The 14,956-nt window shown below is 45.6% G+C and overlaps 1 protein-coding gene across 12 annotated transcripts in view; it reads left to right on the top strand.

The window, feature by feature from the left end:
- Positions 1–14,956, top strand: part of kmt2ca (lysine (K)-specific methyltransferase 2Ca) — a 112,097-nt gene that overhangs the window by 26,174 nt on the left and 70,967 nt on the right. For all 12 annotated transcript variants that reach the window (XM_035530697.1, XM_035530693.1, XM_035530700.1 and 9 more), the window contains exons 4-7: positions 2,185–2,338; positions 4,021–4,242; positions 10,663–10,814; positions 11,234–11,346. In XM_035530697.1, the coding sequence (XP_035386590.1) occupies positions 2,185–2,338; positions 4,021–4,242; positions 10,663–10,814; positions 11,234–11,346 (641 nt within the window). The remainder of the gene's footprint in view (positions 1–2,184; positions 2,339–4,020; positions 4,243–10,662; positions 10,815–11,233; positions 11,347–14,956) is intronic.

Below are 14,956 nucleotides of genomic sequence, written 5' to 3'. Positions count from 1 at the left end.
CTCAAACATTTTCTTGCACATAAACAGGGTCGCAAGAAACAGGAAAAACAATGCAAATTAACTGCCAAAGATTTGAGAAGACTCAAACATGAAGCGACCAGGAACCCGTTATCCTCCAGTGCTGTCATATTCTAGAATTGCAACCTACCTGGAGTGTTCAGTACTCGGAGACAAGGCCAAGGTACAGCAGGCTGAAAATCCAACCACCACAGAGCAAGACACACAAGGTGAAACGTCAAGGCCAGTTTTTCAAAGGTTTCATGGACTGATGAGTGACTCTTGATGGCCAGATGGATGGACCCGTGGCTGGATCAGTAACGTGGACAGAGCTCCACTTCCACTCAGACACCAGCAAGGTGGAGGGGGGTACTGCTATGGCCTGCTATTATTATTAAAGATGGACCTTTCGGGTTGAAGATGGACTCAAAATGGAGAGATGGACTCCCAAACCTGCCAGTTTTTAGAAGACACTTTCTTCAAGCAGTGGTACAGGTAAAAGTCTGCATCTTTCAAAAAGACCATGATGTTTATGCAGGACAATGCTCCATCGCATACATCGACATGCTCCACTGTGTGGTTGGCCAGTAAAGACTTTAAATGTGAAAGAATAATGACATGCCCCCTTCCTCCCCTGACCTGAACCCACCCGAGAGCTTGTGGGCCTTTTTAAACTGGAGATTTACAGTGAAGGCAAACAGTGCAGCTCTCTGAACAGTGTCTGGGAGGCTGTGGTTGCTGCTGCACAAAAAGTTGATCATCAACAGATTAAGAAACTTAGGACTTAGGACCATTATTGAAAAGAAGGGTGGCTATGATTTCTTTGTAAATTGATTAGTGTTTGTTCTTACTTTAACAAATGATGATAAACAAGTGAGATTTCTCAATTAGTTGCATAATAATTCTTCACACTAATAGTTGCCCAATAATTATGCACACAGATACTCTCCTAAGAAAAGCAAAAACCTCACTTTTACTTTGTTAAATATTCATGTTTGAGTTTATTAACATTTTGGATTGACAGAGCATTGTAGTTCAATAATAAAATTAATCCTCAAAAATACAACTTGCCTAATTGTGCACTCTGTGGCACCATGTTCGTGACTTTTCAAACACCGTGTTTAACAAGTGCTGCGTGATCAGGTTTGCAGCGAGAAGCTTATGCCTCCTCTCCTCTCACAAAATAACACCTTGGTCACTTTTTCCTTGTCCCTTCTGGGGTGGTGTGGGGGTCTTTTTAAAGTTGATTTGTGTAGATGTTTAGATTTAATAGTGAGATTTGACATTTATATATTTGAAAAAACTGAGATTCAGCCCTGTTTTGTTGGTCTGACCAAATGATGTTGGGTCTAATATAAATAAATAAATAAATAAATAAATATTTATTTATTAAATAAACAAGCAGCCAATCAAATTGCAGTGACCCTACTGTGCGTAGGATTCCTCCATAATTGGTAAATTCATCTCTGTTCGCAAGGTGGACCCGGTGTAACCAGATAGACTCGTCCCTCCGCTACACTTTACCATGACTCACCGACACCCATCACAGTCCCTCCTGCTCCGGTTGACTGACAGCTGCCGTGCGCCTCTGCAGTAGTAAATGGAGCACTTTAGAGATGTGAAGGGGACCACCCCCCCAGTCCGAACTCTTACTGCCAATCCTCGTGCAAGGTTTCCCTGGAAACCAGGCTGGCATTCCTTGTTCTTCAGGACAGCTTGATTGATAATCGAATGCCAACACACAATAATTCAGCCATCCCATCTATGGCTAGTCTGTAATTTAATTGATTTGGTCATCTCAAAACCCAGTTGCTCGTCGAGGTGTCTACGCCATCATCCTGAAGGTTTTTAAGAGAACTGCCCTTTTCTTCTAAAGAGGCCCTTCACAAGCCAAATAGAAACGGCACTGCTGCCGGGTCCTTGACTGTCTGTCTTTTATACTAGCTGGCGCTGTTGTCATGGCTGTTTTCGTCACCTGAAAACCCCTGTTGTTGCGGCATGTTTTAAACCTGGCCTTGCCTCAGCATCGCTTGCTGCCAGGACCTTAATATGTTCTACCTGAACATGTTAGAAAGCGCCGTGTTTGTGGATTGTCAAAGCCGTTGTCTGGCCAAGCGAGACCTGTTAGGAGAAGCCCTTGGGGAATGGTGCGCTTAAGTGTGGTTTCTCTCCTGTGCTGCTGAACAGAAGCGGGGGAGCTGGAGGCAGATGAGGAGGACTTCCCCCAGCCGCTGGGTCTCAGCCCCAGGGACGAGCACATACTCTCCCCGCTGTTTCAGCGCTCGGTGTCGGAGGACTCGGCTGGCTCGTCCGCCTCAGCCACTGGGAACACAAAAACCAGGTTGGAGACACACACACACGCGCACACACACACACACGTACGTATGTCTAGGAGGGGCACATATGGCAAAGCGGGGGAGGAGCACACATATATATATATATATATATAAAAAGTGTGTGTGTGTGTGTGTATGAGAGTACCTAAGCCCCTAAGTGTATTCATTGTAGAGCAGGGAAAGCATTTGTAACTGTGAGGGGGAGTGGGCACAGGTCAGTGGTGATAACTGGGCAGGGCAGCTGGGGCAGATCCGGGTGGTAACTGGGCAGGAGCTGGCAGGAAAGAGGAGGCAGGCACAGGCCTGAGAGCTAGTGGCATTAGCCTGGCAGACCGTAGCCTGGCCTCCTGCTGATGTAATTAGCACAGGGCTGGGAGGAGAACAAAAAACACATTCATTCTTCCTGCTCATAATTAGTACTGATTGTCCTGCTCCCAGCAACATGTGGGAGGGTGAGGGGCGGGGACAGAGGGGGCTCCTCCCCCGTTTGACCATATGTGCCCCTCCTAGACTGTGGGTGCACGTGCCGAGCTGCACATTTAAACACAATGCCAGAACTTCCGTTTTTAAAGGGGTCATTAATGTTAAAAGAAATGCACAAATTTCTTATACCTTCCATTGAAGATGGAACTTTAAATGTTTTTGTTCTTTCCAGAGATTATATTATTGTGTATTTCTGATGTTACACCCTCATATATTTATTTACTTTGAATAAATAGTTTTGTGTGTGTGTGCATGTCTGTCCACGATGGCTATTGCTAATGTATGTTTGAGAATGAGGTGGATTTCACCATTGATCTGGTAATCACACTTCCATTAGTCAGGAAGGCAGAGATAAAGATGTCATCACGTGGCGCAGACCTGTGGAGCCCCAGCAGTGACGACGGTCAGGCAACAGCCCCGTAGAGTCACATGGTGCACTGCAGTATCACTGTTATGTTGTAATGTAGGGCTCAGTGACTGGATGCGTTAACTGAAATAGGTCACATTGTATTTGGAAATGATGTTAGACAGTCTATGCAGTTTTTTTTTTTTTTTGAATGTTTGTTTGTTTGTTTGCTTGTTTGTTTTTAAACTTCTGGCCAGTATCAGGATCGTGTCTTCGTGATTTCTGAGGCCTGTCTGTTCTCTGTAAGAGGGATGTTACCAGCCCTACGTTGAACTGTCATGAAGCATTGTAGACCCCCCCCGATATACTGGGATGCCTTACACCTGTACCTCACTGAGTGACACATACCATTTTGAGATTAATGAGATCTCTTTGGCGTGCGAGTACATTGCACTGGCGATGTCTTGCTTGTCGGAGCAGGTTATTGTCATCTCTGGACTCCCATCCACAGAAGCTCCTCTGGCAGACCTGGTCCAGTGTATCCTCATGGCCCTTATGGAGTCAGAGTGGGAAGAAGCTCGAACACACGCATGAACACACATGCACACTGCTCTCTAGACCGTTCAAGCAGCTAGCAGGATAGATGCTACTGTTTTGTGTGCGCAGCCCTGTCTGCAGTAAGCACCTGTGCGCGTGTGTATATTAGATTAATGTATTAGACTCCTGTGGGTGAAATTCTTTTTTAGAATGTCAACTTTTGAAAAGATGCTTGATTTCTTTCTCCCTTCTGCTCATTGTTTTTCAAACGCCACCTTCCCTCTAACCCTTAATTCATTTACACTGCTCCCTCTCTCTCAGAGAAAAACTCTGTGCCTTCTGTTATTGTGGAGAGAAGAGTCTCCTGGGTCAGGGAGAGCTGAAGCTTTTCGGCCCGACGCCCGGCTACGTTCCCCTGCACATCCGCAACCGCCGTGGGAGCTCAGAGAAAGATGACGATTACCATGACGACGACGACGACAATGACTTCGAAGACAACGACCACACCCGGAGCCCAGGACAGCGCGGGAGGGGTCTGAAAAAGTGAGTCGTCATGGTGATTTGACTCCTTTTTGGATGGAGTCCAATTTTGACTGTGGCTTGGTTTGGCGTGGCCTGGGGACTGGTGTAATGTGATTTGGTTGCGTAGGTATGGTGGTCTGGGATTGGTTGAAGTCTTGGGATTTGAGTAAAATTGAGCTCATCCCATAGAGTTTGGATTTGTATTCATGACTGCGTGTTCCTCGTTTAACGTCATACGCTCACACAGAGCAGAGAGGACAAACTTCAGGCAACCCAGTGCTTCTTAGAGGACTATTGAGAAAAGTTTAAAAAGCGAGTGAGAGGTTTTAAAATGCTGAATTGCTGCATCATTAACTGGACTACCGTTATTCTGTGTGTGTGTGTGTGTGTGTGTGTACCCGACCATCTGACTACGCATGTTTGTGCATGCGTGTGTGTGCACACATGCAGGAGCGTGTGTGTGAGAGAGCATACAATGGCTGAGAATAAGGAAGTGTCTCCTGATTGTGTAAGTAATGGAGGTTTCGATATATTTGTGGAGTGTCTGACTGACCACAGTGTTGTGCTGAGAAAATGAGGCCAGACAGGGAGGGAGAGTTGGGGGTCAGAGAGTTGGAGGGAAGGCTCAGGAGCCCTGGCTGTGGAGGAAGTGGCCCGTGCTGAGCTGGGCTGCTGCAGAAACTTGCGTTTAAAACGCGATGACCCCCGTGACCCCTGTGGTTCAGAAACAATGTGCCGTGCTGCGCTGGGAACCATCCAATTAGGAGCTTGCCCATGTAATTACTTTCCATGAGCAAGCGCGGGCATTGTGGCCAGCCTCTGTATGTCGTCTAGATCCCTCACTGAGCAGGGCTTTCAGTGCCAGAATGGGAGCAGGGGGTTTGCCTGGGCCTAATCCTGCACTATTTCTTACTGTGTTGTATGCTTTTGGCTGCTGTTATTTGCCTTATTGGTTATTTAGAAAGGCACCATATAAGGGAGAACTTCACATACACACTCATGCAGACAGACATCAGTAATGTCACACTGAATATATTTTGCAAGATCACACTTAACATGTGATACTTTGAAATCTGGTGAATTTGACCGTCAGATTCAAAAACTTTTAGCTTGAGAAATCTAACGTGATCACTTTCGTAGAATATTCTATAGGAAAAAAAAAACCCAATACCCACAAGTTTCTCAGTCAAGTGGAATTGCCAGGAATTGTGTTTTATTGAGAGAGAGAGAGAGAGACTGACCCAAATAAGTTAGTGAATGCTAATGAACCTGGCACTACAATTCAATTTGGGTCAATTAATTTGCTGCCAAAATGGCCTGATGATTAGTCACTTGATGCAGGGGAGGAGGGCAGGAGGAAGAACCCACGAGGGAAGGATTTTGCTGGCAGGCCTCATCCACTTTCCGTGGCCTCTCTGTGCACCTCCATTCACTCCTGCTCCACGTGACCTGCTGTTGACAAAAGTTCCTGTTGAAAGACACCCCTGGGCTCATTGGATGGGAGCCTAATTTGCTCTGGTCTTTGGAACCAATCAGGTGCCGACATCAGGGGACTTATGACGTAATGTTCGACCCGGGCTGTTTCTGGCTGGCTGCCAAGTGGCGGAGCATTGTTGTGTTGGAGACGCCTGATTGGTCTGCGGGAGCTGGCGCGTTGCCAGTTGTAGACAGGAGTGAGGAATGAAAATGATAACAAATAAAAGGGAGGAGAGGCAGGCAGCATGCAGTTAAGGTGGAGAGTTAAGGGAGAATGTTGAAACTCGTCAGTAAAGCGACCCAGATAAGGGTCGTGTTCAGAAGTTGTAAAACCACCAATTCTGCAATCTAGAAATTACAAACCAACTAACGCTACAACAAAGGAAAACATCCTGCCTACTGACTAAGGCGAGTTTTGAGAGAGAGAGAGAGCGAGGGAGGGAGAGAGGGAAGCTGCTAATTAAAGCTCTGCTAAGGTGATAAAAATTGAAGCTAACTTTGATAGGCCGTGAGTCATCACAGTTTTAATGAATCAGTGCTGTCGTGTAATGAGGAGCGGCAGCCCCTGAGGCTGGGGTCTGATGTCCATTAGGAATAGCCTCATGGATTAGCCGCGCTGGAAAACCTTAAACCAGGTGAAGCCCTGAAACGGTCCTTGAGCTGACCGCCTCTTTGATGGAGGATAAAATGAAGGAAAGCGTTGTCCTTCTGTGGCTTATTTTAGCCTGTTTGGATGGCTGTTCTTTCCAAGGATCTTCTTTTTTGTGTGTTTTCTCTCTTCGTCCCCAGTTATGTTGATGACTTTATTAGCCTGTCATTAATATTAATATTTCAGAAACATTAAATTGGATGGAATGGGTAATGGCTGTACAAACAGTCCCTGTTAAAAGTATAAGGCGTGACAAATATATTTACAACTATTTAGTCACCCGCAAACCAAAAACTGTGTACGCTGATCTGATCAACCTGGAGCAGAAGTTTTCAGTCCAGTTCTCAGAAACACGCAGCCAAATCAGATTCTTGTGTTCAAACTTGTCATACAGCTGAACCATGAAATGTGCTGCTGCATCAGAACAAATGTTTGTCCTGGATTAAGGGGTCCCTGAGGACAGGATTGAAAACTCTCACTCTTCTATGCAGGTGTCATTTAAACGTCTGACAGCTTTGTAGAGGAGTTATAGCTTGATATTGTTGAACTCGACTAGTAATCAGGAGGGTGCCACTTCACACCCCACTATTGCCAAGTTGCCCCTGAGCGGCCCCTGAGCAAGGCCCTTATCCCTCAGTTGCTTGAGTTGTATTGTTAGTTGCTTTGGATAAAAGCTTTATTCCATAAAATGTGAAAATTTAATGTCTTGCAATTGTATGGCTTCATTTTAAATTGAGGTCTAACTTGTAATGTATTAAAATCCTCGATGTCGATCCAAGGATTGACTGGCATTATTGTGACAAAGTGTGTGTGTGTGTGTGTGTGTGCTTGTTTCTTTTTTTAATCATATAAATGTATGATTCGCCAGAACGCGCATTTCACCCAACGTTCTGAGTTTCAACCTAGCAGGCTGGCTCAGTTACACTTCCAGCATGTTAATTCTGTATTTCAGACAGAATGTTTCTTGACTGGAATCGTGTGGAATCGCTTTCCCAAAATCTTAGATTGAACTCATCGAGGCCTTAATTATTATATGTTGGACTGATGAGTTGAATCTTAGGGCTAGAATTGCATGAGCTGTCAGGACAGCATGATTTAGGTTGCGACACCCCCAGTAACAGCTGTTAGGCATTTGATTGGGACAATCAGTCACATCCATCAGGCATTTTACATCCATTACTGTTATTCTGCGCTTGTTGAGATGAACTTTTTACCTAAGTGTCGTCTCTTAACCTTTTGTCGGGGTTGATGAATGCTGCTGAGGATGAGAGTTGAAGCAAGGCAGGGAAGTTCCGTATGGCGCTGTGATGTATTATAGACACGCTGTATTCATAACCTCCCAAAGGTTATTTAGACCGTAATTAAATCAGTCCCGTATCCGTGGTGACCACAGAGACAGTGGCAGGATGCTCTGTGCTGCTGATGTATAGCACACAGCTGAGAGGAATTGGAACAGGCTCCCAAGAAAAATGGATGTGAGAGTGTATATTGTGGTTGGCAGCCTCTCCGAAACCCAAAAGTTTGTAATTTGTAATTCTCTGCTTTTAATGGCAAAGAAGAAAGCAAACCACAGAGTGTGTGTGTGTGTGTGTGGGAGTGTGTGTGTGTGTGGGAGTGTGTGTGTGTGTGTGTGTGTGTGTGTGTGTGTGTGTGTGTGTGGGAGTGTGTATGTGTGTGTGTGTGTGTGTGTGTGTGGGAGTGTGTGTGTGTGTGTGCACACAACATACCTGTGTGTGTCACTGGGGTATTTTTCTTCGTTCGGTATGTGTCTGACCTTGCTTGTCTTTCTTGGTGTTTTTTTGGAGTGTGTGTGTGTTGGAACGCGTATATATACACACACACGTGCACGTGTCCCTCCTCTGCTGATATAAACCCTGATGGGACGGAAGCGGAGCCGTGAGCCGTTTGTTTAGCTGTATGCAGATGTGCGGGACAGAGGATGCTGGGATACAGTAGTCTTTCATGCTGGCCCCTCTGTATCACGGCTCTGGCTGGCTTTCACACCAGCCTCTTTTTAAATGGTAATTCCTGTTTTTTCCGTTTCTATTAGTCTCTGTCTCGTCTCTCTCCCTCTCCCCACCTCCTAACCCCAGACCTCCATATCCGTCATGCCCATCCTCTCCCGAACAGCCAGGCGTTGTGTGATGGCCAACTCCGATAGACCCTCGCCTGGCCGGTCCTGTCACCGGTGCTGCATGTTAACCCTTTCCATGCACAGGCAGCATCACAAAGACCAAACGATGCTCATTACAGATCTGAGATACGTTGGTTCCTTGGTTAGGCTACATACAATTATTTCAGTGAAAGGGTCATGACTTTCCAGTCTCATGGCACAGTACAAAAGATCACAACTGTAGGCCAAAAAAAACCAACAGTAAATGCCAAATACAGGCCCAGTAGACACAATGACTAATGGTGCAAGACTGACCAATACTCGACAGTGAATAAATGCACAGAACGATGTGACGTGCAAGTGTTTAGTAGATGCACTCGGAGCATACGTGAAGACAGCAGTCACTGAGGTAGCAGCCAGTATAACAATGCAAGAGTACAATATATGCTAAATAGAATATGATGTCTGTTAAATATAGTAATCTAGCAGCAGACATTTAAGCAATGTGCAAACGTGTAAGAGAATATTTAGTGTGTGTACACACCCTGAGGGAGTGTCAGGTCAGTCTCTGGGAGTTGAGGAGTCCGATGGCTTCAGAGACCCTTTTGCTTCGTTACCTTTTCCCAATGGCAGGAGGAAGAAGAGTTCTTATGAGAGGTGTGCAGGAACATCCACAGTGCTGGTGGCTTTGTGGCTGCTGTGTAGGGTGTAAATATCTGTGATTTGGGGCAGAAAGACCCCTATCATCTCAGATGTCCTTACTATTCTCTGCAGGGTCCTTAGGTCTGACACAAAGCAATTCCCAAACCAGGCCTGCGATTAGTACTGGATGATGAAATTATATCTAACAGAATCGTTATGATGCGTCAAAGGTTTTTTTTAATCCTTAAGAACAGATGCAACAGCCTATTATTACACATCAGAAATGCACAACAACAGACAGTCAGTTGGTTTTGGCTTGTACCTCAAATTACACGCCCGTCTCCTACCGCTGTGAATTGTTTGAGCTACCCGGGCTGAAGAAAGCTCTGAAAACTAGGAAACACATGAGTGGAACCAATAAGTTGCATGAAAGCAAAAATGAACTTGCGATAGTTTCCTCAGCCTTGGAGGTTGACACGAAAGATATGATGACACCAACCACATATGGAGGTGGTTTGATTATCTGAAAAGCAATGAAGCACAGATTAAGATGGTCTGTAAAATATGTTGTCAGTTGGTGAAAACCAAAAACAAATCTTTTCCTTCACCTGAAGAGATGCCATCCCTGTGAGCACAGTCGTCACACCCACAGCGGGGAACATGTGGTCCATATTTATATATACAGCAATGCTGTAACAAAATGATAAATCGTGCCGCCTTTGGCGACCATTACCCCATATGAAAGGCGATTCAGATAAATGTGCATATAATAAGCACAGTTTCAGTGATGATATAAGAACAGAAGTTACATAATGAGGGTTTTTTGTTTTTTTTTGCACAGATTTCTTTAAAACATTTGAGAGATTTAAAACCAGAACATAAAGTAAGAATTATGCTGTTAAAAAAAGGTTTAAGGCAGATGAAGCATATTTGCAAAGTTAAATGTTTATATGATTCTATTTTGGTAAATAAACTATATTCTAAAGTTGAACAAATGAACTCTCTGGTTTCCTTATGCTTCAGTCAATAGCAGGAAACTCTACAAGCTGTCAGCATCATCAAATAATATATGATTAATATCGATATTGATCAATATAGGGGAAAAAATACTGATCATATTTTTGTTGTATTGCCCAGCCCTAGGTAGGAGGGTTTGTCTTAGTCCCTCTGTAGAAGGGGCGGTGTGGGGGTTGTTTGAGGAGGTGGGGTGTGGTCTTTAGTTCCTCTGTAGGACATGGTGAGGAGTTGGGGTGTGTGCAGTGCTGCTCGGTTGTGGGTCAGCAATGGTGTTGAGACCCTCAGAGGGTTCTCCAGATCAGAACTGGCTGTATCAGAATTTTCCCAGCCTTCGATTCAGCTCAACAACTGGCTGATGGACTGTTTATTGATTCATAAAATTCACTTACATTGGCAAACAACAATTTACAGACGACCAATTAGTCTTTTTCCACAGAAGAAGTGCAAGTGTGCAAGTTTTAGCAGCAACAATGGCCAGAGTTGCGCTTTGCCAGTTCTGCGTTTCTTTGCGTGTGCCTGGGTAAACGCCTCGTTGTCTCCACAGGATCAGCTCTCCAGACAGCGGCCTCCACTCCACCTCGGCACCTGGAAGCACGGACCCCTTCAGCGAAGAGCCCACTCACAAGCTCTGGGACGAGCTCGGTCAGATCGGCCTTCCCGACGACATCAACGTCCAATCTTTATTCGACCCCACTGGTAAGGGCTGTTGTCAGCTAACGGGTGAGGTTGCCAAAGATGGTTTAAAATAACGGAAGCTATTGCAAAAAATCTTGTGACCTAGATGTCATAGTTTCCTACATATGCCCCTGGGACCGTGGTTCTTTGAATCGCCTGGATTCATGTCATTTTGTGGGATCAATGTGCGTTAGTGATTTTTAAAGTGCTCTTATCAGAGAGTCGGTTAATTCATTTGATTAGATTATATTAAAATGTTCCCTTTTCCATGCATATTTTTGTTTTCTAAATTAAAACCACGCATTCTTGTCTGAAAATTCTCAAAAATTCATTATAAGAAGAATAGCATTTTTTTATTTAATTGTAGCCTCACACTTCCAGTGAAAATAAGGAAACACAGTAAACATTTCGACGCTGTGTGTGTGTTTTTCGTCCCCCAGGGCAGTGCTGTGCACACTTGCAGTGTGCAGCCTGGTCAGAAGGCGTGTGGCGTGGGGAAGGCGGGCAGGCCCAGCTCTACGTGGACAAAGCCATCGACTCAGGGAGCACAGAGGTCAGAAGCTCTTCACTAACCCGTCTGAAGGAACTGCTCTCTCTCTCACAAACCACCACAGCTAGCAGGGACATGCACATACATAGCGGCATTCAAAAACAAAACTGCAGTTCCCACCATGGTGCTAGATGTTGGAATGAAACCATCAGCAAAGTACTGTATTAAGAGAAGTGAGGTGATGCAATGGTTCAGTTGGTTGTTTTGGCTTAAAATATTTGACTTTCAAAAGGCGTGAATGCTGTGATTAATTAAAATGCCCACAGAAAACGGAACTCTCTTGTGGATTATCTGAAATCCTCACAGCAATATCAATATTGCAACAGCCAGTATTTTGTTAACAAACAAGCAATATTGTGTGTGTGTGTGTGTGTGTGTGTGTGTGTGTGAGAGAGAGATTCTAGCTAGCCTGAGCTCGGGTTAATAAGCAGTAGTTGATTTTGGTACTGGTAGGTGTGTGTTAATGTACTGGTTTGGATTCTATGCACTGTTCCATGTTTGAATTGGTTGATTCTCCATGGATGTAGAGTCAGGCTTGATTTGTTCAAACAAATGAGAAAACTGTTGATTGCCTCTCACTCTGCGACTGTTTTGAGATGCATTTCCACTCCACGAAGGACTTCATCATGAGAACAAATAATCTCAGCATCCCTGCTAATGCCATGCTACAATAACAGTTTCAAGATGCAAGCTTTCAGCTCTAGTTTTTTCAAATGTGTGCTGATGCTAATAGCTTACAAGGCAAAGACAAATGTACCCAGCGCTGATTAAGTATTCAGAGAGAATCACGAAGGGGGTTATTATTGGCAGAGACAGAGAGAGGGTGAGAGAGATGCAAGGAGAGAGAGAGAGAGAGAGCGCTAGGGGGTTGGGCAGGTCCCCTGGTTCTTAAAATATTTCCTAATTAGGTTTTGAGTACATTCGCGCTGCTATTGCGATCTCTCTAGTGGAGCATCCACTAATTAACACAGTATGATGTGTCAGACACAGGCGCTTGGGAAGCTGGGGGGTGTTAGTGTTTCGTGGGGGAGGGGGGGTGTTTGTAGGGGGCACATTAGGGGTAATTAATTGTTTTTATTTCAGCTAATTTTCATCACCTCTGGGACCTGATGTCGACTTATCGTGTGTGTGTATCATGCTATAACGCGGTGTTGAAACTTCCGAGCTTGTTTGCGCAAACGTGAAGGATGTGACCGTGTCACCAGAGTTCCTTTCTCAGAGCTTAAAGATGACGGCGATATTTTGGCGCTGGTCTGCTGCGTCATTCCCCGAGCCAGGCTGACTTCAGACACGTTACATTTTCAGGCGGAGCTTAATTTTCATTCAGTGCCGTGAGGATGTTTAGGTCAGTGCCGTGCTGGTGCGGATTGGCTTTCTTTGAAGGGCTGTGTTTAGGTGTGTAAGGGGGAGGTGTTGATGAAATTGTGGGCACACACAGACACGGTATTCCCTGTGATCCTGCTGAACGGTTGCGTGGGGGAGTGAGGCGGACCAGTTTGAGATGGATGCTGTTCCGCTAAAGGTTGTCCCTGGCGGTGAGGCTCAGTGAGCTGTGTAATGGAAAGGTCACGGCGCTCAGGGTGGGACGCTCCTCCCCACGCTGCTCAACCTCTCACCAGATCATGTTCCTCTGATTGAATTTGCACCCCTAATCTGCTAAACTATTGGCAGATTGCTCATTTAGCTTTCAGACAAAATGTCAGCGCCGTGTGTGTGCCTGTGTATTTGTGCGTGTGTGCGCACGTGTACGTTTATGTGAGCTGTGGCAGTTGTCTGGTGGCCCTTGTTAAGAAACCAGGAGAAAACGCGTGATGCCAGCACGATATCTCTCTCTCTCTTTCGCTTTCATGCCCTATCTCTCGCGCTCTCAAACTTTGTTCTTTGCCGGTTGTGCTTACCATTCAGATGTTGTACAAAAGATCTTTCAGAGATCCTCACAAATAATGCAGACAGCACTATCAGAGAACACCTGTCTTCTCTGTCCTCATAGACCTGTGTATACCCCTGTAGCTCTGTATCCGCTTTTTGTCACCTACAGAGTCGGGCCTCCCACTCCTGCTTCTGCAGACCCGAGGTCCCCAACAAGCTAGCATCAAGCGTTCAGATCCATGTGAGTTACCCACTTAGGTGTTGGCATTTGGGTCAGTACCAAACCTCACAGAGCAGTGCACTTCTAGGGGGGCGCCTAGGAAGCTGAACTCTTTGAAACCCCTCCAGATCAGGGCTTCTCGCTGCTCTGTCACTGAGGGCAGAGGTGCTTGCTGGCGTTCCTCTGTCCCTCTGAAGCTTGGGGCACTAGTCTGGGCTTGCCCTCACACTCGGGTCTCTAGAGACATTCCCCCACTGCTGTTTTGCATGCAAGACAGACTTCGCTTCTTTTGTAACAGTGCGGGCAGGATGTCGGACAAATTTGGAGAGACAGGTTGGTTGTGCTTCTGTGCTCGGTGGAGGACTGTCCTTCAGGATTTATGGATTGGCGCAGGACAGGAACAGGGGGAATAACGTTCTCCTTCTCTTGCCTCCACTCTCCTTCCAGAATTAGCCGCAGTCTGCGGCTTGGTCTCCTCATCAGCCAACACGCCTCAAAAAAACAATGACCTTTTTCTGCATTTTCAGCTGCAGTATTTATAGACATCGTTCTGTCTGCCTGATATATTGGCTAATAGTCATCTGTAATAGCCCAAGTTGTGATTTGGTCATTAGAAACCAAACAAGCGACGCAACATTCCTTCCTGCATTTCGGTCAGCTCCGCTGCAAAATCGGACAGAAGCCGCCCCGGTCTGCAGGCAGGCTCGGCGAGGCCGGAGGCCCCAGCTGTCTTGCGTGTCTGTGAAGGAAGCCATGGAGCCCAGCCCACGGCAAACCCCCCAGGGCGCTGGGCCTGGCTCTCACTGGCTCGATGCTCGGTGCAGAAAGGTATTTGCAGATTGCTGGGTTTGGGACGCGGGCCAGCGTTCCTCAAAGCTGTGCTGTGAGAGACGGACAGGCTGCTGACTTGAGACGAGTTTTAGTTCAAGGCCTGGTGCTTATAGAAGCCCAGTGTCTGTGAGGTCCCTCGCAGTGATCTGGTATTAAGACAGAGAAGCTCTGACTGCTCTCTCCTCAGCAGACGACCTGCCAAAGCTGATTACCGTGCATTGAAAAGACCTTGCCTATTGTTTATAGTTTATAATAATTTCTAAAATCATGAAAAATGATAGGCAATCTCACAAGTAGGACAAGTTATTGTTGTTTGTGGAACAATGGGGAAAGTGATGGTTAAAGGCAGACACACGCATGTTGTTTATTCATTTTTTAAATGCAGTTCGTGTCCCTGGTCGTATTATAGTGCACAATTTTTCAATGTGATAATGTAAAATGCAGTAATCCTTCAAAATGGGAGCACTTTTCCCTTCCTCAGAAATATTCTGATATTTCAGTATGGTGTCAATACAGCGCAGGGAGAAGAATGTGTTAGGATTTGGGTTTAATGCTGACTAATTGTGGAAACAAAGCTCTTTACGTGAGCGCTCTAATTCTCAGACTCGACGTGCAGCGCGAGGGTCTCTGTTATGATGAGCGGGAAAATGTTCCCTCTTCAGTTATTGCATGTAGTAATAGTAATTTGCTGTT

Source organism: Electrophorus electricus, chromosome 10, assembly GCF_013358815.1.
Source record: "Electrophorus electricus isolate fEleEle1 chromosome 10, fEleEle1.pri, whole genome shotgun sequence".
Taxonomy (NCBI): Eukaryota; Metazoa; Chordata; class Actinopteri; order Gymnotiformes; family Gymnotidae; genus Electrophorus; species Electrophorus electricus.
Note: the sequence above shows the minus strand (reverse complement) of the source record. Positions and strands in the feature narration are given on the sequence as shown.